Here is a 23,666-nt window from a genome sequence, read left to right as displayed (position 1 = left end):
CTCTCATGCTCCGCCCCACCCACAGGCCACGCCCCTGGCCCTGCCTCGGTCCGCCCACAGGCTGTGGTGTGGGTGCGGCCCAGTAAGGTACTGGGAGAACACTGTCTTCGTTTGGGTTTTGTTAGTCTTGCAGTACGATAACTGCAAGACTTTATAATTCATTATAGCGGCTGCTTTGTGCTGCAGTGAGGTAACAGGGAGCAATCAGTTGATGGTGTAACCCGGCAGTGAAGTTAACTGTTGGGCCTTGTTCACCCCAGTGTGCCCAGCGGTTCAGAGCCCAGTGGGCTCCGCAGGATATTTGTTATTTATTAGTTTTTTTTAAATATATCCTGCTAGTCATAAAACATACTCACCTTGTGTCACCTCTTTTGGGCCTTCTCGGGGCGTCCAGTGCCCTTGTTTCTGCCGTCTCAATGACATCTAGTGCTTTGACATCGTGCGTCCAAGGTCACCGCTGTGGCTCTATCGGGTAAGTATATATATATATATATATATATATATATATATATATATATTTTTATCTTTGTCACCTTCCCCAGAGGGACTCTTCAGTATAAAAATATAACTTCCGGCTCAATTATTCAGAACCCCCGGACAGAACAAATCTGCAGAGGTTTGTGCATCTATAATTATTACCATTTTATCTTAGCGTAGACATGTGTTTATCCCAGGCAGATTTGCATTCACTTACTGGAGATCTCCCAACCACATCTGGTGGAAGTTTGTTCCAAGGCTCAACTACTCTTTTAGTGAAACATTGCAGAAAAAATAGCGAAAGGAACACAACCCAAACCCAGCACTGCAACCCCTTTATTTTCAGGAACATTGGGCTAGGCCATTACTTTACAATGTGAATATACCACCATATCTAGACTGTTATCTGTTTTCATATTCTTCCATTTTCTAACCCTTCACTTACAATATTCGTCTCTTGTGATGAAGAGCTGTTAGTCACCATTGTGTCCTCTGTGGTCCGATTGGTTTGGGTGCCGTCCTCTGACTTTCTTAGATTGTCTTTATAGTATTTTAGTGGTTCCTCACAACCTAAAGGCAGATCTTTCTTTTGTTGCAGGCAGCAAAGGAAGTCGCAGAGTTCATTTCGAAACCTTGGACTAAGCCCCAAGTATATGATTGGATTGTAGAAACTTGCAGACTTGGCGAAGAGTGTGGCCACCAATGTGGTAAGGGCTGGTACCCGGTAACCACAGGCCGACCACATGGATATAACCGCATACGGGGACCATGCTAGCACAAATGCTGTACAGATAATAAATGACACCTATGGAGTAGAAAGAATACATAATAGAAGTTATTCTCTTAGGTAATTCACTATATTGCCCATTTTTCTCATATGGGATCTTCTGTTGGCTATAATTTATAATATGTGCTTACCCCAGATTACTGTGTAAGCGGCCACAAAAAAAATGGCCGGGGGCATGTGCAGCCCGAGGCCCGATGGCAGAGCCAACTGTGCATGCATAGAAGTTTGAACCCAGCGCTGGAAGAAGACGCAGTGAGAGGCCGTTCCAGATGAAGGTGGTAGCGGTGCAGGAGAGTTCTTTCGCAGCATTGGGGACGCCCCCAGTGCTGTGAGAGAACCCATTTGCATACCGAACAAAACCCAGATTTCTACCGAACGGCGGCGCGGAGAAGACATCTAAAGGTAGCAGAAGAATAGCCTTTCTTAAGGCTATTCCTACGTGTAAGGGGGCGTTCACACTACCGTCGGTGGTCGACAGCTAGTGTCCGCTGCTAAAGTCCGTTCAAAATCTTGTGCGGACATTAGCATCGGACACTAGCTGTGTCCGTGACATTTTGCATTGATTTAAATGGACATCGGGTGCATTCTTTTATTGTCCATGGGAACTATTTATAATAGGCCTATAATTAGGGGGTTCATTATAATAAATAAATAAATATATATATATATATATATATATATATACACACAGGCGGTAATTTTATTCATAAGAGGGTTATTATTTATAAGGAGGATATTGTTAAAGAGGCTATAATTTCTAAGAAGCCTAACATTGATAATGTGGACTATTATTTATAAGGTGAACTATTATTAACTATTATTCATAAGGGGTACTATTTAACTGATGAGGGGGTGCAAAAATCTATTAGGCGGTACAAAGGTGGTTATTTGACTTTTTTTTAAAATGTAGATTGTGAGTCCCATATAGGGATCACAATGTATATTTTTTTCCCCTCTTACTATGTCTTTGCAGTATGGGAGGAAATCCATGCAAATACAGGGAGAACATACAAACTCCTTGCAGATGTTGTTCCTGTCAGGATTCAAACCCAAGACTCCAGCACTGCAAGGCTTCAGTGCTAACCACTGAGACACCGTGTTGCCCTTACTGGTTATTTGAATTGTGCATGGGCATAGGTGGGATGGTTGTTACTGTTTTGAGGGAAGAAAGGGGCTGCCACTGGAAATATGATGACGTTGTTGGTGTATCTGCATTTGGGTCCCTGCTTTTAATTTTGATCAGATATTTTGTCCAAAACTGGCTCTGCCTGGCCCCCAAATGAAAAGAGCACTAGGGAAAAGTGCATTTAGAGGTTATAAGTCATTTGTCAGTCAGGGTACTGAATACAATCTGGATACAATATTCATTGGCGGCAGAAGAGGGTCCATCCAAAAATCCTTTTTGAGCAGGATGTCAGACACAGTGTAAGGTGTCCACAATTTTGGTTTTGGTAAACAGTTTAAGTCTTTATGAGCATCTTATTGGTGTCCTGCGTATTTCATGGATATTTTAAAAATTTTGATAATTTTAGAGAAGGAGCAAGGTGACTATAGCAGTAAAATTGTCTTATCTAAGGCAAAGGTGACATTGGTTTGTATTATTTGTTTTTTCAAAGGATCACATTTACGGAAAACTTATACCCAATAACATGAATTTCAGTATTACCCGTGTGATGTCTCGTTCCATCATGAGTTGCCGCTGACTGATGTCCCCACCACGTGAACTTCTGTGACTTTGGTGAACGGCCTTGATGATTGACACATAGCAGAAGATCATGATCATCACTGGGATGAAGAAGCCCGAAATGAAGACACCAATGACGTAAAATTTGTACGGTGTGGAACTTGTGGCAAGAGACCAATCTATTTCACAGGTGCCATAATTGCTTTCTGTAGGAAGATTTATATAAATTGGACTAAGAAGGATTTATACTAGACTTGCATAGAATATCTTTCTGGTTATGTCTCTTATATAAAGCAAGACTTATTCCTTAAGATTGGCGAGTCACAAGACTTCAGATATCTATGGAAAAGCTGGGACGAGACTCAATGGGGGAGTTTATTGAAGACTTGCTTCAATGCCAGTCTTCATATGTCCTGTTCTGGTGGAGGATGTGTCTAAATTCTAAGGAGGCGCATGCTTCCTCATAAGTCAGGCGTACCCCCCATCTATGGAAAATAAACATGTTCCATTATAGTCAAAGGAGTCTGTAGGATACTTGGTAAAGTTATGTATTATTAGCTTGATAAATTGTTGTAGTAACTGTATAGTATCACAGACCTGAACTTTTAAATTCTCTTGAAAAATTTCAGCTTGGCTGAGTAGTATGTGTGTTCTTAGAAAGAAAGGGAAAAGTCTCTAGTAGACACCTTTGGTGGTGGTTTTGCCACCCAAGAACAAAAGTATCACACTTTGATCCTTATCTCCTACAACATCTGCCATCTTAGATGGTTGGCCAGTCCAAATAAGATCAGCAGGTTTGTCCTTATCTCTCACCACGTCTGCCATCTTAGATGGTTGGCCAATCCCAATAAGATCAGCTGGTTTGTCCTTATCTCTCACAACATCTGCCATTTTAGATGGTTCGCCAATCCCAATAAGATCAGGGCTCGTTCACATCTGCGTTGCCCTCTCCGTACTTGAGGTTTCTGTTTCCTGCCTAAAACAGAGGCAGGAGACAGAAACCTGCAGGAGACTTTCTCACCCATTCATTTGAATGGGTGAGAAAGCTGTGCGGCGGTGAGCGTTTTGCGCTCTCCGCCGCGAAACCGGGTTTTATAATCCGGACACAGAGTCGGACATGCAGTACTCTGTGTCCGGATAAAAAAATCCGGTTTCACGGCGGAGAGCCTAAAACGCTCACCGCCGCTCACGGCAGGACCCGGTCTATAGTTTCCGTCTTCTGGCATGCAGAAGACGGAAACCATAGAACGGAGACCCTGAACGCAGGTGTGAACCTAGCGTCAGCTGGTTTGTCCTTATCTCTCACAACATCTGCCATTTTTGATGGTTCGCCAATACCAATAAGATCAGCTGGTTTGTCCTTATCTCTCACAATGTTTGCCATCTTAGATGGTTTGCCAATCCCAATAAGATCAGCTGGTTTGTCCTTATCGCTCACCACGTCTGCCATCTTAGATGGTTCGCGAATCCCAATAAGATCAGCTGGTTTGTCCTTATCTCTGACAATGTTTGCCATCTTAGATGGTCGCCAGTCCCAACAAGAACAGCAGGTTTGTCCAACACTTATCTAATGTCTGTGGCCAATTCTAAAAGTATCTTCAGATCATGCTTTATTGTGACATTCAACAAAACAATGTGTATCCTATTGTCCAAGGTCCTATTGTCAGATGTAGATATTTTCCATTGTCACCTATAAAATACTGACATAATTTTTTAGCAAAAAATTCTATTAAAAATTGACTGTGTTTCAATGCAGTTGGCGCAAAGGTTTCCTAACCCAATGTATGGCAGAAGGGCACTCTTGTGGCAAACATTTGGTTTATGATCGTCTATGGTCAAAATATTCTGTAAATCTTAAGCCGTCACTAAGGAACATTGACATCAGCGGTGTCTAGTAAAGATCTCATGCTTTGACTATCTAATCTTCATTTCATGTCTGTTTGGTGTTATGTACCTATAAAGCTGCCCCAGCCCAGAACCGGAGATCCAGACCAGATAATAGCAGAAATCCAGATGACAAGAATGACCACTAAAATGAAGTTTTTGTCCACTTTGTAAGCTGGAAAATAAAATATCATATATTACTATGGCGGAGTACACAATCCACTGCTAATCCACAGCAAACATCACATCAAATTTGCATTTAAAGGGGCTCTATAAGCAAAATTATGCTATATGAGCCCCACATATACGTGAATAGCCTTTAAAAAGGTTATTCAGACACCGCTAATGTTATTTTAAACCCCCCTCCCGTTTTAAAATAAAACTATAAAAACATATATGTAAATCATACCTGAACGTGCACGGTGGGCGGTCGTGTACAATCGGACGTCATCTTCTGGCACGCCTACCTCTTCTTTCTTCTTGCAGCGACGCCCTCTGGTCCTTATGTGTCTATTTATACTCAGTGTATCCAGTATTTTGTTATTCTGTCCTTATGTATACCTGATGAAGAAACCAGCTTTCGGTTTCGAAACGCGTTGTGTGAGAGGTTTTAATAAAGGAACGTGATAAGACTGCAGTTGGTAAGCGTGGATCTACAGTATTTGTCCACTTTATACTTATTTGATAAGTTGGTTGGATTGGTCCCTATTTTGGCACCCTCTGGTCCCGGCTCTTCCGCGGCTTCATCCTCATCTTCTTCCGGCTGGATTGCTTGAAATCCCGCGCCTGCGTAGTAGCGCTTCCCTCCGGAGTGCTACTGCACAGGCTTTGGCGCCATTTTTATCAATGGCAGTTCGTGAACTCAGTTCCCTTAGAACTACACGAGTGTACTGCGCATGCGCAGTACGCTCGTTAACTGCCATTGATAAAAATGGCGCCGAAGCCTGCGCAGTAGCGCTCCAGAGGGATGCGCTACTATGCAGGCGCAGAATTTCAAGCAATCCAGCCAGAAGAAGACGAGGATGAAGCCGCGGAAGAGCCGGGACCAGAGGGCGTCGCTGCAAGAAGAAAGAAGAGATAGGCGTGCCAGAAGATGACGTCGGATCGTGCACGACCGCCCTCCGTGAACGTTCAGGTATGATTTACATATATGTTTTTATAGTTTTATTTTAAAACGGGAGCGGGGTTTAAAATAAGATTACCGGTGCCTGAATAATCTTTTTAAAGGCTATTCACGCATATGTGGGGCTCATACAACATAATTTTGCTGATAGAGCCCCTTTAAAGAGGACCTTTCACCACTCCCGCCAACTCCAGTTCTTAGCATCAGTTAACCGTCCCCACTGATTCCAGCACAGTTGGAATTTTTTCTCTATCTCCCACCATTCTTGAGCAATCCCCGCAGTTAGTTTTGGTCCGAATCAGAGGCATCCAGCATCAGAGTTCAAAATTACGCCCCCTTGCCTATTCCTGCCTGACACCGCCCTCCTGACAGTACAGAGCCTAAATAGCATAACAGACACCAACAATTAATTGAACTTATTGCTTGGGAAAGGTGGGTGCTAGAGAAAAAATTCCAATTGTGCTGGAATCAGTGAATCAATGTCTATTAAAGGATGCAATGAACTGGACATGGTGGGGGAGGTGAAAACTCTTTTTTAACTCATGTGGCATTTTCATGGATACGTCAAAATTTATAGCAGTTTGTTTTTCTGATGAATTTATATCCCATGTAAATATATTTTGTGGGTTTACGTGACAAACTAAATGCTCATTCAAATTATAATACTAAGGCTGAGTTTACACAGTGCTTTACTCCACCAAATCCATGTGTTTTATATTAAAACCACATGCATTTTTAACATAAAAACTTTTTTTTCTGCGTTTTTGTGGAGAAAAGCAGTCTGTAAATTCAATGTAAAACGTCTGATACTACACAGCTATAGGGAGACATATAGGGAGACATAGGGTAAGCCAGATTCACACTTGAAGGATTAATACTATACTATACCTTGATGGGGTCGGCATCCCTTGACATAGCGCAGGAGACTGATCGCCGTAAGAGTATTAATACTAATCAGGCCAAAGAGGAGGATCAGAAAGCCATCAACCTAATAAGGTCAGAATGGTAAGCAGGGCAGATGGACAGGATTCACACAAGGTCACTTATAGTACATGTCATATTGCATGTCCACTAATTGCACCCATGGATTACACCTTCACATCCCAACCACAGTGGAATAAGGCTGGGGCTACATTTTGGGCGAATAAAATTCACATTATAATCACGCGACTTTTTGTCGCAACGAAGTTGCACAATGCGATTTAGCTGCGACAGGCATAGTCTGTCATTGCTTGTTGTTTTTAAAATGTAATTTAACCCTTACCCAACATCCGTCATAATAGTAAGGGCGGGTTCACATCTGCGCCCGGTCTCCGCTTTTTGGTTTCCGTCTTCTGCCCAAGAAACTGGACAGGAGATGGAAACCGCCGGTCACTTTTCAAACCCAGTCATTTGAATGGGTTTGCAAAGGGTCCGCCCATGAGCGCCTGGGAGCGTTTTGTGGTCTCCGTAGCGAAACCATTTTTTTTAACCGGACATAGTCGGGTACAGGACTTTGTGTCCGGTTAAAAAAACGGTTTTGCTGTGGAGACTACAAAACGCTCAGGGGAAGATACAGTCTGCTGGGTTTCTGTTTCCTATCGGCAGAAGACGGAAACCTAAAAGCAGAGACCGGGAAGCAGACTTGAACCCGCCCTGACCCAGATTTGGATATTTAAATATAGTGACCACTCAGAAGCTGAGCAGCCACCAAATACACTGAGTCTCTGGTATATTATATGGCAGAAACTTTTACAGCAAATCCTGAACTGATCACAGGCATTATCATCTCGGTGCCTTGGTCAAAGCTGACCAAGGAGCCATTTTGGGGTGGATCGCGACCCATTACCATGATAGCCTGGAATCTATTGAAGGCTCCCAGGCTTGTCTGGTATGTAATTCTATTACTGTATTATAGGCTGTATGAGAGTTAAAGTAATAAAAATTGAAATCTCCTTCTTTCCCTAGAACACATAAAATACCTAAATAAAGTGAAACACACAAGCATTAGTCTACAAACTTATAAAATATTTTTCCCATGTTGAAAGCTGTAGCAGGAAATCAAAGCGGCAGCATGGTGAATCAGTGGTTAGCACTGCAGCCTTACAGCTCTGGAATCCTGGGTTCGAATCCTACCAAAGACAACATCTGCAAGGAGTTTGTATGTTCCCCCTGTGATTGCATGGGTTTCCTCCCACACTCCAAAGACATACTGATAGGGGGAAAAACAAAAAAGCTGAATTGCCATTTTTTTTACGTTTTGCCTTTCATAAAAATGTGGATAAAAGTCAATCAAAGCAATAGACATTCCCCAAATTGGTATAAATAAAAAGCACATCTGACACCACAAAACAAAAAATATCTTATGCATGCCGGTACACAAATATAAAAAGTTACGGGTGTCAAAATATAATGACTCCAAAAATTTTACATAGTTTGGATATTTTTAAAGGGTTATTTGGTATTCCTGGAATTGTACCAAACCATAGAATAGAGGTAAGGGCAGGTTCACCCCTGTGCCCCGGGTCTCCATTTTGCAGGTTTCCGTTTCCTGCTCGAGAAACTGGACAGGAGACGGAAACCGGCAGGCAGGCAGGAACCCATTCAAAGTGTCCGCCCGTGAGCGCCTTCTGCTCTCCGTGGCAAAACCGTTTTTTTTAACTGGACATAAAGTCGGACATGCAGGACTTTGTGTCCGGTTAAAAAACAACAACATGGTTTTACCATGGAGAGCAGAATTATTAGAAGAACACTAATTATTATTTCCATGTTCTGCACCGATGATGGAACCACACAACAGAAATAACCAATGCAGATGTGAACCGAGCCCAAATTTGATGATAGAAATAAGTGGCCATAACCTTGCTTTGAAATACTTTTGCTTTACATCGTGGTGGTGCCGCTAGGACGGGACTAAACTTTGCAACCATTTTTGTATTTTCAAGCACAAAAACATATATTTTACCCCTTACATTGCAAGTCCAGAAATCATCATTTCCCAGTCCATGAAATAGCTCCACAATTCCTCGAGAATAGCCAAAAATGGAAATCCCGGCATCGGACACAGCAAGGTTAAGCGTCAGGAGATCCTGGGAGTCCAAAGTCCTCCTGCGTCTCAACATAAGGCAGATTACTGCTCCGTTCCCCAACCATGAGAACCAGCCTGCAGATAGTCCAGACAGCATTATGTCTAGCTGGAGGGATTGACTGTCTATTCTAGGTCACAATAAGGCCTTTTCTTTCTAGATTTTTTTTGTAAAGGAAAAAACTTCTATATGAAGTGTCTGGCTTCAACAACAGTGTATAGACCATATTGTGGTCAAATCCCCCTTGTTATGTAGAATAGGAAGAGAACTAGACATATATGATATGCAGACATATATATGATGGCTGCAGACAACTGAGGGCCGCTATAGATAATGTGATCTCCTCCTCCTGCCAGCACATCCATGACTCTCATAGTCTACATTTAAAGGGATACTATCATACAAACCCTCTTCTTTTCTGAGTAACACGTCGGAATAGCCTTAAGAAAGGCTATTCTTCTCTTACCTCTCGTTGTCTTCTCCGCGCCGCCGTTCCGTAGGAATCCCGGGTCTTGTCGGTATGCAAATTAGTTCTCTGGCAGCACTGGGGGTGGGCCACACTGCTCAAACAGCACTGGGGGCGTACCTAATGATGCGAGAAAACTCTCTCCAGCGCCGCCTCCACCTTTGTCAGCAGCGCCAGTGTCCTCTTCTTCCGGTGGTGGCTTGTAACTTTTAGGTCTTGGGCCTCAAGCAGAGCAGACTGCGCATGCCCACAGGCTACGAGAAAATAGCAGCTTACAATACTGTGCAAGCGGCCATTTTCTCGTGGCCTGTGGGCATGCACAGTCTGCTCTGCCCGAGGCCTAGAAGTTACAAGCCACCGACAGATGAAGGGGATCGCCAGGATGAAGAGGATGCTACTGACGAACATGGAGGCGGCGCTGGAGAGAGTTCTCTCGCAGCATTGGGGACTCCCCCAGTGCTGTTTGAGTGCTGGGGCCCGTCCCCAGTGCTGCAAGATAACTCATTTGCATACCAACAAGAGCCGGGATTCCTATGGAACGGTGATGCAGAGTAAACAACGAAAGGTAGGAGAAGAATAGCCTTTCTTAAGGCTATTCCGACGTGTTACTCAGAAAAAAAAAGGGTTTGTATGATAGTATCCCTTTAATGTTGGATAAATAATAAATGGAAATTGACCAGATAGACTTAGTTTTCTCTGCAGCAAGGAGTATTTATATACTTAAATATACTTATTAATTTCTACTTTCTTATACTGCACCAACATGGTAGTCCTAGTAGTCTCGGGAAGTAAATGGGGAAAATTACTATTGAGTAGGGCATTGAAGGGTTAATGGTAGTACTGACCCTGGTGGTCTAGAGAAGTAAGGGTATTAGGGTCACCTCTATGCTGGTCTAGGGTAGCGTAGTGAATGAGTGGGCTGAATGATGTAGCATCTGTATAACGTATTAGAAGCCCACTGAGTGTGTAAGCAGAAGGGAAAAGAGTAGCAGGATTGTCCATCTCTTGTATGACTAAATTAACCCCTAAGCTTTTACAAACAATACAATTTTCACCCCTATAATATGATCTCCCACCCCAAGTTAAAAGTCCCCAATTTGTAAAGACTCTTCTGTATAAATATTACAATTTTTAAACATATTGGCAACATAACCATGTTGATTATTTGTGATTATATGTGATTATCTATAGATAGATAGATAGATAGATAGATAGATAGATAGATAGATAGATAGATAGATAGATCATGGATGGATGGAAAAATAGATTAGATAGAGAATGGACAGATAGATGAATGATTGGATAGATAGATAGATAGATAGATAGATAGATAGATAGATAGATAGGAGATAGATAGATAGATAGATAGATAGATAGATAGATAGATAGATAGATAGATAGATAATGGATGGATGGATTGCATATATAATCATAGATAATGGATGGATGGAAGAATAGATAGATTAGATAGATAATGGATGGATAGATGAATGTATGGTTGGATATATAGATTGATAGATGGATAGATAATATAGATAATAGATAGATTGAGAGATAGACAGATTAGGTAGATAATGGACGGATGGATAGATTGATAATGGATGGATAGATTAGAACATGGATAGATAGATAGATAGATAGATGAATTCCTGCAGCACTGTTCTCTCCACATTTTTCATGCAGAAACCGAGCAGAAACCACACAGACCCCATTATAGTCTATGGGGTTCTCAGGTTTCCTAAGGTAACCACTTTTTATGTGGATTAGGTTTCAAGCGGACCCCCAAACGGAAACCGATGGGCAGATGTGTACCTGGTCTTATATAGATAATAGATGGACAGATTACATAGATAAACATAGATGATGATTAGATAGATAGATAGATAATAGATAGATAGATAGATAGATAGGCTACATTGTTGCCTCTTTCTTACCCAGGAGCAAGAGGTAAATACCAATCACGGTGGCTCCTTCATCAGATGATCTGATACTGTAGGAAGTGTTGACCTGTTGGAAGGAGCTGTCCTTCAGGACCACATCCATGATCTCTCCTTGTGAGTCTACAGTGTAGGTCCCAGGAGGAGCCAGAGAGCTATAGGAGGGGTGGGAGTACGTTCTACTTCCATACCTGATTAGTCTTCACTCAGTAAAATTCATGGCACCTTTTCTTTGCATTAAAAGCTTTTGTAGTCTAGCGTCAATCTGCTGTGCCAGACATTCATCTCCGCCATACAGTCCCAGTGACCCCTTTTCTCACCCAAAATTACATCATAAGCCAAACCTTAATCTTCTAAAGGCTTTTAAGGAATTGTTTTCAGCATGGAGAGTTAAGCTAATTTCCTAGTAGCTGTAGATTCTGTCATTCTTCTCTGACACTCCTATATTGTCTTTGTGTCATTCAATGGAAGATAAAAAGTGATGAATATTTCATATTCAGGATGGTTGCAGGATGGCAGCAGGCAGCAACTTTTTGTCCTTTCTTTTCCTACTGGCTTAGTGAGTAAGATCCCTGGACAAGTAGCAAGTGTACAAATGACCAGCTCCGCACTTGGCACACCGACCACTTTTTATAGTTTTGTAGTCCAGTCATGATGGTAAATAAGTGGTCGCTTGCTGTATTTTGTTCTTTTTAGGGGATCTAGGGTCACCAGGAATGTGTTTTTGGAATCAGTCACTTCTCATGTGGGTAAATCCCATTAATAATACATCTGATAATCCACAGACAATCTGGTAACCCAGAACATGAAATTTAAGGTTTTCAAGTGTGATTCTCCATCTAATAATCCCAAATATCAGAGACGCTAACATCTCTTAGGTCCTATTTATGGCAGATTAAAGGAATTTTACTGTAAGTCCATAAATGTCACGTCTTGTCACATGGATAATCTAGCCATCTGGTTGTGTTCTAAGGCTGGTCTTACACGACCGTATTGAATGTATGGTCCGCAAGTTGCTGATCGGCAACATAGGCTCCGCAGATGTCCGTGTCCTACCGCACTCGCCCATAGAGTTCTGTGGGCGAGTCCGTGCAGTGCCGTAATTCACGGCCATTATGGACATGTTCTATCAATTGCGGACCATGGTTACGGCCCGGCCACACCACAGATAAAATATCTGGTGGTGTAAGAGGACGCATTGAGTATAATGTGTCCACAAATGGTCCACAATTGAAAACCCTCAATTGCGGACCATTTGCAGACTTACATTATGGTAGTGTAAAACCAGCCTTAGTTATCTGGTTGTGTTCTTAGTTATCTTCCTCTTTTGCGTGACAGAAAAAAACAAACATGGCACTGAGCCGTTCCTTGCGTAATACCCTTAATATATAGGGAAATGATAGGAAGACAAAACAGGTGTCCGCTCACCTGATTTGGTTGTGTGTGACACAACAACCAATAGACTTAATAACCAAGAAACCAATTTGGTACTGGAGGGCAGCTGCTGATAACCGTCACAGGGACATCAGAACAAGTGGAAGAAAAGGACCAGCCTTACGGAGGATAGGCAGTAAACCAGCGCTCACCCAATTGGAAATTCAGAAGACAACTTTATTTGTGGAAGAACTTGACCGGTCCACACACAGCCCTGACCTTAAACCTATTGAGCACCTTTAGGATAATCTAGGATGGAGATTGTGAGCCAGGACCTCTTGTCCAAAATCATTGCCCGACCTCACAATTGATCTCTGGATTAATGAGAAAAACTCCAAGATCTTGCAGAAAGCCTTTTGAGATGCTATATTAGTTGCAAAGAGGGGACCAAATCTATACTAACAGTATGTCTATAGATTTATAATGCAGTTATGTAAAAGCTCCTGTAAGTGTAATGTGCAGTCATCCCAGTACTTTTGTCCATATAGTATACAGTGGGAAAAAAGCTTTTTAGTCAGCCACCAATTGCGCAAGTTCTCCCACTTAAAAAGATGAGGTTGGCCCGTTATTGACATAATAGGTAAATCTCAACTATGAGAGATAAGATGGGAAAACAAATCCAGAAAATCACATTGTCTGATTAGGAAAGAATTTTTTTGCAAATTATGGTGGAAAATAAATATTTGGTCAATAACAAAAGTTCATCCCAATACTTTGTTATAAATCCTTTGTATGCAATGACAGAGGTCAAACGTTTTCTGTAAGTCTTCACAAGGTTGGCACACACTGTTGTTGGTATGTTGGCCCATTCCTCCATGCAGATCTCCTCTAGAGCAGTGATGTTTTGGGGCTGTCGCTTGGCAACACGGACTTTCAATTCCCTCCAAAGGTTTTCTATAGGGTTGAGATCTGGAGACTGGCTAGGCCACTCCAGGACCTTGAAATGCTTCTTACAAAGCCACTCCTTCGTTGCTCTGGTGGTGTGCTTGGGATTATTGGTATGCTGAAAGTTCCCGCCACGTTTCATCTTCAATGCCCTTGCTGATGGAAGGAGTTTTTCACTAAAAATCTCACGATACATGGCTCCATTCAATATTTCATGTACACGGATCAGTCGTCCTGGCCCCTTTGCAGAGAAACAGCCCCAAAGCATGATGTTTCCACCCCCATGCTTTACAGTAGGTATGGTGTTTGATGGATGCAACTCAGCGTTATTTCTCCTACAAACACGACGAGTTGTGTTTCTACCAAACAGTTCCAGTTTGGTTTCATCAGACCATAGGACATTCTCCCAATACTCTTCTGGATCATCCAAATGCTCTCTAGCAAACTTCAGACGGGCCCGGACATGTACTGGCTTAAGCAGTGGGACACGTCTGGCACTGCAGGATCTGAGTCCCTGGCGGCATAGTGTGTTACTGATGGTAGGGTTTGTTACATTGGTCCCAGCTCTCTGCAGTTCATTCACTAGGTCCCCCCGCGTGGTTCTGGGATTTTTGCTCACCGTTCTTGTGATCATTTTGACCCCACAGGATGAGATTTTGCGTGGAGCCCCAGAGCGAGGGAGATTATCAGTGGTCTTGTATGTCTTCCATTTTCTAATTATTGCTCCCACAGTTGATTTCTTCAATCCAAGCTTCTTGCCTATTGCAGATTCAGTCTTCCCAGTCTGGTGCAGGGCTACAATTTTGTTTCTGGTGTCCTTTGACAGCTCTTTGGTCTTCACCATAGTGGAGTTTGGAGTCTGACTGTTTGAGGTTGTGGACAGGTGTCTTTTTATACTGATAAGAAGTACAAACAGGTGCCATTACTACAGGTAAGGAGGGGAGGAAAGAGGAGACTCTTAAAGAAGAAGTTACAGGTCTGTGAGAGCCAGAAATCTTTCTTGTTTGTAGGTGACTAAATACCTATTTTCCACCATAATTTGCAAAAAAATTATTTCCAAATTAGACAATGTGATTTTCTGGATTTGTTTTCTCATTTTGTCTCTCATAGTTGAGTCTACCTATGATGTCAATTACAGGCCGACCTCACCTTCTTAAGTGGGAAAACTTGCACAATTGGTGGCTGACAAAATATTTTTTCCCCCCACTGTAGCTGATATTTGATGCTGGAATAAGGAACTCTAATTTTAGGATGATGAAGGGTGACTAACAAAATAACATAATGTTAATCACTTTCCCAGTTCTGAACCTCCGCTCTGACTGATTACTTGGCAATGGACCTTGAAACCCGAGGAACCATAATACCTGAGTGAAGACGTGTTGTATTTACAAAGGCACTCTGACGCGTCTGACAATAGCACATTACTATTCAGTGCTGACAACATCAGTTCATGAGAGTGGCTGACAATTGTGTAACTAGTATATAAGCAGAGGATCTCATGTTTGCCAAATACAAATCAATGCACTCCGCCAATTACATGGACTCCTTCTGGCCAAGAGCGCCGAGGAACCAGAAGACATTTTATATTTACCCACAGATTATCTCTCATGGGTTTACATGAGAACACGGGACATATGATAAGTATCTAGTCACTGACTGATAAAACATTCAACACCATGATGTAACTTTTATTTGTACAATTGAAAAATCCCACAAAGTATCATTCTAATACAGGAAGACGTTGCCTTTCTGCAGTTTGCAATAGAAAACTGCACCAGGGGAATCTCGTGGTGAGAAGCCAAAATTAAGTGGACCAAGATGAAGCAGTTTGTACCCCATACTAATGGCCCACATATACATAGAAGCCAGCTGAATCCACTCATTGCAGAGGAACGTCCAAATACGTTATATGTCTGGGGCTTCCGGAAGATGATGCAAAGGAAAGAAGGATTAGGAATGTCAAATTTTATCATGCACAATACTTCAGTCCACCAGGAAACAAGATTATGCTAGGTGTCTGGCAGCGGCTTACCTTCCTTTCCCCATGTTCAGCCAAATTGAGCATACATATTTATGGAGGAATGGCTGTCATCTGAACAAATTTTCACCTACAGCCATTAAAGTTGCATAGACACCTTATCCAGGGGATGAAATGTTTCAGAAAATGGGCAGAATGCCTTACAGAAAGAAAATAAGCATCTTCAATGTTACCTTGTCCCTACTGGTCTCTATATCCTGGTCCTGTGTTGAGACACAAAATATGGCAGTATTGAATGGATGAGTAGGTATTTCCCGTGCCAAGACAGAACGTAGAAGAAGAGACAAGCACGGACCTAGTGAGCATTGTGGGAATGGAGAGAGAATAGTTTTTAAGTCCATTCTGGGCCTTTCTAAAATAGTATGTTCCTCTACAGAACACCTTTAAGGGTAGGGATGGAAGAAACGTTATTACCCTAGTTGTGTCCCTCAGATTTTGTAGACACAGGTGTATCTGCATGCCAAGGAACAGATAACACTACACAGTACACCTCCATCCTCTCCTAATGTCTTAGCATTTACAGCAGCAAAACCAAGGAACGTCATTGGCCAAGACCATCCAACTTGTCATGGCATTCACAGATATCCCAGGGTGTGTCAAGAAAACTCCACAAACTCCACAAACCTGAACTGTTCATATCTAACTGGAAGGGTCACTTACTGTGTAAGCGGCCATTTTTCTTGTGACCGCAGGCATGCGCAGTCAGCTCTGCCCGAGACCTAGAAGTTTGACCACCTGCACCGGAAGAAGACGTGTGAAGAGGACGTTCCTGAAGAAGATTGAGGCGTCGATGGAGAGTCCTCTCACAGAATTGGGTACGCCTCCGATGCTGTTTGAGCGCTGGGGCCAGCCCCCAGTGCTGCAAGAGAACTCATTTGCATACCGACGAAAACCGGGATTTCTACGGAACGGCAGCGTGGAGAAGACGTCTAAAGGTAGGAGAAGAATGGCCTTTCTTAGGGCTATTCCTATGTGTCAACGAGAAAAAAAAAAAAGTGTTTTAATGGTAGAATCTAGAGATGAGCGAACACTAAAATGTTCGAGGTTCGAAATTTGATTCGAACAGCCGCTCACTGTTCGAGTGTTCGAATGGGTTTCGAACCCCATTATAGTCTATGGGGAACATATACTCGTTAAGTGGGAAACCCAAATCCGTGTCTGGAGGGTCACCAAGTCCACTATGACACCCCAGGAAATGATACCAACACCCTGGAATGACACTGGGACAGCAGGGGAAGCATGTCTGGGGGCATAAAAGTCACTTTATTTCATGGAAATCCCTGTCAGCTTGCGATTTTCGCAAGCTAACTTTTTCCCATAGGAATGCATTGGACAGCGCTGATTGGCCAGAGTACAGAATTCGACCAATCAGCGCTGGCTCTGCTGGAGGAGGCGGAGTCTAAGATCGCTCCACACCAGTCTCCATTCAGGTCCGACCTTAGACTCCGCCTCCTCCGGCAGAGCCAGCGCTGATTGGCCGAAGGCTGGCCAATGCATTCCTATGCGAATGCAGAGACTTAGCAGTGCTGTGCCAGTCCTGCTCAACTACACATCTGATGCACACTCGGCACTGCTACATCAGATGTAGCAATGTTGCACTGGAACCCCTGTGCAAACTCATTTCACGCTAATAGAATGCATTGGCCAGCACACACATTCAGCTCTACTTCATCGGGCTAATAGAATGCATTGGCCAGCGCTGATTGGCCAGAGTACGGAACTCGACCAATCAGCGCTGGCTCTGCTGGAGGAGGCGGAGTCTAAGATCGCTCCACACCAGTCTCCATTCTGGTCCGACCTTAGACTCCGCCTCCTCCAGCAGAGCCAGCGCTGATTGGCCGAATTCCGTACTCTGGCCAATCAGTGCTGGCCAATGCATTCTATTGGCGTGATGAAGCAGTGCTGAATGTGTGTGTTTGGCTCAACTACACCGGTGTGTAGCAGAGTGTGTAGCAGAGTGTGCACAAGGGTTCAAGCGCACCCTCGGCTCTGATGTAGCAGAGCCGAGGGTGCGCTTGAACCCTTGTGCACCCTCGGCTCTGCTACATCAGAGCCGAGGGTGCGCTTGAACCCTTGTGCACACTCTGCTTCATCAAGCTAATAGAATGCATTGGCCAGCGCTGATTGAAGCAGAGCTGAATCTGTGTGCTTAGCTCAACTACTCTACCGGTGTAGTTGAGCCAAACACACACATTCAGCACTGCTTCATCACGCCAATAGAATGCATTGGCCAGCACTGATTGGCCAGAGTACGGAATTCGGCCAATCAGCGCTGGCTCTGCTGGAGGAGGCGGAGTCTAAGGTCGGACCAGAATGGAGACTGGTGTGGAGCGATCTTAGACTCCGCCTCCTCCAGCAGAGCCAGCGCTGATTGGCCAAAGTATGGAATTCGGCCAATCAGCGCTGGCCAATGCATCCCTATGGGAAAAAGTTTATCTCACAAAAATCACAATTACACACCCGATAGAGCCCCAAAAAGTTATTTTTAATAACATTCCCCCCTAAATAAAGGTTATCCCTAGCTATCCCTGCCTGTACAGCTATCCCTGTCTCGTAGTCACAAAGTTCACATTCTCATATGACCCGGATTTGAAATCCACTATTAGTCTAAAATGGAGGTCACCTGATTTCGGCAGCCAATGACTTTTTCCAATTTTTTTCAATGCCCCCGGTGTCGTAGTTCCTGTCCCACCTCCCCTGCGCTGTTATTGGTGCAAAAAAGGCACCAGGGAAGGTGGGAGGGGAATCGAATTTTGGCGCACTTTACCACGCGGTGTTCGATTCGATTCGAACATGGCGAACACCCTGATATCCGATCGAACATGTGTTCGATAGAACACTGTTCGCTCATCTCTAGTAGAATCCCTTTAAGAGATCGTGAGATAGTACGCTTACAAAAATAGTTTTTTTCCAGAATACTAAATATAATATACCATTCATTACCAGTGCAAAACTACTGCAATAGCAACTGTAGCTACTAGTTGAACCGTGGCCTTAATGGGCTCAGTCAGCTCCTAATTACTTTTTTCTTAATAATTTAATAGGCCGTTACTTCTGGATCACCCCATCAAGTAATGGCCATTATTTACTTACCAATCTCTGCTCCTACCCATGGGTGTCTCCACCTCTGCTTCAGCCCTCTGGGAAGCCCTGTGCTTCATACATCGCTGGCACTTCTACTAAAAAAAAAAAAAAAAAAAAAAAAAGCCACACAGCATGGTGTCCTAAGTAGAGGACCTAAGTCATCATGGGGGCACTTACTGTATGTGGATCTGTAAACGGGGCGCTTACTGCATGGAGGCCAATAAAGGGGCAGTATACTATGTGGGGGGCCCGTACAGGGAGGCATTTACTGTGTGCAGGCAGAAAACTGTATGGGAGGCAATGTACCATGGGGGGGATAAGTAAGGAGGCTTTATACCCTGTGGGGGCCAGTATACAATGTGTGCACTGTTTAAGGGGGCATTATACCATGTGGGCTCCAGTATAGGGTATGTGATAACGTGAAGGGCCAGCAAACTGGGCACTGTGCGGGAGCCACTAAAAGAGGTTGCTCTATCCTGTGGAGGCCTCAAGTCAAAAGGCTACTATGGGGCCCGGTGTTTGACAGTCACGCCCCTGGCCATTACCAAGTACACAAATCCCAATTTACTCATTAATAACCGTACATATTTTGGGAATGGATGTAATAACTTGTGTTATTGGATTTCTCCGGTTTACGATAAAAGTTCATCTTGAGTTCCAGCATTTCAATATTCAGCACTTCATTTACATTTTCACATTTCACAGACTTTCTCACTCACTAAAACTCCCCAAATATAAAAGATACCATATTTTTTTTAGCTCTGATAAGCTTGTGCCATACATACTTTAGCAATTAATAGGCAATTTATTATGAGCAGCTATTTGATCCTTATTTAGGCCACCGTCTTCTCATCCACATCAGTGCTAATGTCTGGCATTGTTCTGTATGTTGAGAGTCTGATTCAGATTAACAGTAAGACATCTGTTTTCCAGTCTAACAATCCTCCGCTCGGCTCCTGCATCCAATAGCTGTTTCTCAGCACGTACATGTTGTTCTGTCTCATGGTCCATGCTCTGAAAAGTTTAACAACTACTGCTCTGGTACAATTTAACTAAATATCTTGTGTATAAACCAAAGCATTCTATGTTAGAAGTAAGTGCGATCGCCTTCTTATACCTCCCGCGATCAGCAACCACTATGTAAGCTATATAAGATGGCTTACTGGTAATACTGACGGACTGAAGATCCTTGGACTCAACAGATAAAATCATTCTGGAGCCCACCCTCCAACAACCCCTAGGAAACAGACCATAGTACACTTAATATTTGGGTGTCTTCTGATGGACACATCCCTGCGCTATGCTGAGGAGGTCCAAAAGACCGAAACAGCGCTGTCCATATCTGGGAATCTGTTCCTTTTGGAATAGAAATACTAATTTGGCAATAAACTCCGCATCATGTCAGTAGACTTTTTAACTAAGTCATGCATGATGTTAAGGGGGCTGCCCTCTAGAAGGCGGCATACAGAGGCACTGTTCTCCTAATTACATCCTGGAGAATAGATTTGTATATTTTTTTTTACCTATTATAGGTGATTCCAGTCTAAACCCCCCCCCCCCCCCCAAACTGTGATTTTGATGTTACAGTGTTTATCCCAATGGAACAACCCCTGCCCATATACACTATTAGTGCATACAAATAAATGCCATAGATGGAGGTGCCCTTCACATTAGCCAGAATGGAGAGCCGTTCCAAAAAGAAACTCACATCTTGGCAGAATTGGCGTAACTATGTATAGTTGCTGTTTATCCATTGAATGGGTGCTGTTTAATTTTTGGTAAAGTATATAGATGCCCCTAGCTTTCCCTAAAGATAATGGCTGACCTCTGGGGTTTACAGTAGTTGCGTCCTGTTGGTTGTCATGGTACTTTTTTTTTTTTTTTTTTTTTTTTAAGAAGGTGTGCAAAAAATTATATTGTGTTCACAATGCAGTGTGCATGCAATGGAGTCCTCAAACTGGTTTCCCTGACCATCCACCGCTGATTGACAGCTTTCTCCCTATTTCCAGTAGAAGGAGGAAGCTATAAGCCAGCAGGGCTAGCCCACCAATCTGAACAAGAGGAATCAATAATCTAGTCATGCCACAGCTAAAGCGTTTCTTTATTTTTATAGTATCTTCATGGTTAAGTGATCCAGTGGTGAAATAAGGCAGATGAGTACTATTTGAAACAGCCGTTTCGAATAGCACGCACCCATAGGAATGAATGGACGTAGCCGGCACGCAGGGGGTTAAGCGGCATTACATCTGTATTTAGACATAGTTGACTTTCCATGTACTTTGAGAGAATGGAGAGCTTCTAAAATACACAGTCCAGTCACATTGTGACCACCTGTCAAAATCCAGAATAACCACCTTTGGCAGAGCGGACGCTGCCAGACGCGAGAGGGGATGTTGTAATGATGTCACTGGGATGTTGAACCATGCCGACTCCAGTGCCGTGGCCAGCTGCGCTAGGTTACGTGGTTGAGCATCCATGGTGCCAACAACCCGATCGAGGTGGTCCCACAGATTCTCCGTTGGGTTCAAGTCCAGGGAATTTGCTAGCCAAGGAAGTACGGTAAACTCCTGCTGGTGCTCCTCGACCAACCCACGTACACTGCGAGCTTTATGACACGTCGCATTGTCCTGCTGGTAGGTGCCATCATCCTGAGGAAAAACATTTCACATGTAGGGGTGAACATGGTCCGCAAGGATAGATGCATACTTGTGTTGATCCATCGTGCCTTCCACAATGATGAGTGCACCCAGATGGCTGATGACACGTGCCTTCTGTGATTGGTTATTTAACGTTGACGTCAAAAGTAGGCGGTGGTCACATTAATATGACTGGACTGTGTAATAGTAACTGGCTTTTGTAGTCACTAGAGATGAGTGAATACTATTCGAAACGGCCGTTCATAATACCACGCTCCCATAGGAATGAATGGGAGCGGCTGGCGTGCAGGGGGTTAAGATGCCGGCTGCGTCCATTCATTCCTATGGAGTGAGATATTCGAATACTATTTGCTCATCTCTAGTAGTCACCATTACTTTTCTTCCTTTTTTTCTCTTTTTATTACATGCAGCCATATCTGCCTGTTCGCCATGTCTGTAGAGGATGCTCCCATTCTGTTTCTTTTCAACTGGCACCTATAGCATCTGTGAATGGGTTAAACATGTAAGAGGAGGCAAAACCGCAAATGTATGGGAAAAAGATACTTGGAACAATTATGTCTAATACCTGGAATTGTCAGTTCTGTTCTTTCCCGGCTGTAATAAACTTCAGCTGTATAACATGAAATAGCATTACAGGCTCTTATATCAGTCTGTGATTTATACATCTGGGTAGTAAAAAATGCAGATCAGAGCTTCAAGGCAGAAATCTAGTTCAGTTACGTAATTACAGATACCTGGTTGAATAGACACTTCAGTCCATCACGTACAACCATCCTCAGCCCTGGCTATCTGACCTACAGGAAGGCAGAATACAATGCCTTGGCCATATCCTATTAGGACAATTTACCTATATCATTCAGTGCTAAGCTAATGATAGCCCTCAATGCCATTTATCACTAGATATATATCTGGTCACTGTATCTGCCACTGCACTGTTTGTCAGCATTACGTAGGGAACCCTTTCATTGATATCAGAATATATATTTTTTTTAACGTAGATTGTGAGCCCCACATAGGGATCACAATGTACAGTTTTTATTTCCTATCAGTATGTCTTTGTAGAATGGGAGGACAGCCACACAAACATGGGGAGAACAAAGTGATAATGTCTTACAGAAGACTACAATACAACTTCCATACATTTCCACACGACCATGGCTAAACCTTATTTTATTCTTTGTAGTGAACATGGTATAAGAATAATAAAAATAAAATAAATTGCAGTAACCAAAATTGTTTTTTCCAGATTTTACAGAATTTCCCTAATCGTAACCCTCTCGGTCAAAAAAAAAAAAAATAGAATTTCAAAATAAATGCATAATGGATTAGGAAAATATCTGGCGGCTTATTTTTAATTCTTTTTGGTGCAGTTTCTCCAATTCTCAGTTCTCTCTATTTCTAAAACACGGCCACCATTGTTTCCAACTACTCCATGCACATTGTGTTTTTATAGTCAGGGGCGCTTCCCTGTGGGATTATTAAAGGGGCTTTATCATTGGGAAAAGTCATTTTTAGATAAGCACATCCTTGCATAGCCTATAGAGAGGCTATTTCACACCTACCTTTAGTATGTAAATCGCCTCAGTAGATTTTGAATAAGTCTGGTTTTATTCATATGCTAATGAGTTTAGACAGTGCACCGTGTCTGTGTGCACTGTCTGCTCTATGTGTGAAACGAGTCATCAGCACAGCACCCTCTGCTGCACGTACACATAGAGCAGACAGTGCACACATACACTTCCGGAGCACGGTCGAAGCTCATTAGCATATGAATAAAAACGGACTTATTCAAAATCTACTGAGGAAATTTACATACTAAAGGTAGGTGTGGAATAGCCTTTCTCAAGGCTATGCAAGGATGTGTTTATCTAAAAATGACTTTTCCCAATGATAGAGCCCGTTTAAAGAGCAGGGGAGTAGTCTGGACTTGGAGGCCACATGGTATTTTAGCTATATATTATCCATTTATTGTGATTGTTTATTGTAAACTAGATGGTTCCTTTACTTTCTTATTTTTGTTTGCATCCACTTTGAAAAGTTTGGTCCCCAAGTGCTCATTTTGTATTCATTTTTGCTATTCACAATATCCCATATTTGTCGCCCTCATATCCTATTGCACTTTAATATATGAACTTCCAACATACA

The 23,666-nt window shown here is 42.9% G+C and overlaps 1 protein-coding gene across 1 annotated transcript; it reads right to left on the bottom strand.

Annotated features, from left to right (window-relative positions):
* Positions 1-802: 802 nt before the first annotated feature.
* Positions 803-11,763, bottom strand: LOC142212890 (opsin-5-like). The gene is made up of 6 exons (XM_075280999.1): positions 11,421-11,763; positions 8,907-9,097; positions 6,844-6,943; positions 4,903-5,007; positions 2,931-3,154; positions 803-1,282 (listed from the first exon to the last, which is right to left on the bottom strand). The coding sequence occupies exons 1-6, from the start codon at positions 11,527-11,529 to the stop codon at positions 890-892; spliced, it is 1,122 nt and encodes a 373-aa protein (XP_075137100.1). The 5' UTR covers positions 11,530-11,763; the 3' UTR covers positions 803-889.
* Between the last annotated feature and the right edge of the window lie 11,903 nt (positions 11,764-23,666).

The sequence above is a fragment of the Leptodactylus fuscus genome, chromosome 7 (assembly GCF_031893055.1).
Source record: "Leptodactylus fuscus isolate aLepFus1 chromosome 7, aLepFus1.hap2, whole genome shotgun sequence".
Lineage (NCBI taxonomy): Eukaryota > Metazoa > Chordata > Amphibia > Anura > Leptodactylidae > Leptodactylus > Leptodactylus fuscus.
The sequence above is the reverse complement of the archived record's forward strand: the minus strand, read 5'-3'. Positions and strand labels throughout refer to the sequence as shown.

Bases quoted from the DNA above. Each gene is read 5' to 3' on its own strand.
- LOC142212890 (XM_075280999.1), bottom strand. From the start codon at position 11,529: ATGGATGTGGTCCTGAAGGACAGCTCCTTCCAACAGGTCAACACTTCC. The intron at 6,944-8,906 runs GTAAGGGGTAAA...TGACCTTATTAG, and splicing joins ATGATTTCTGGACTTGCAAT to GTTGATGGCTTTCTGATCCT. The intron at 1,283-2,930 runs GTAATACTGAAA...TCTACTCCATAG, and splicing joins TGGAACGAGACATCACACGG to GTGTCATTTATTATCTGTAC.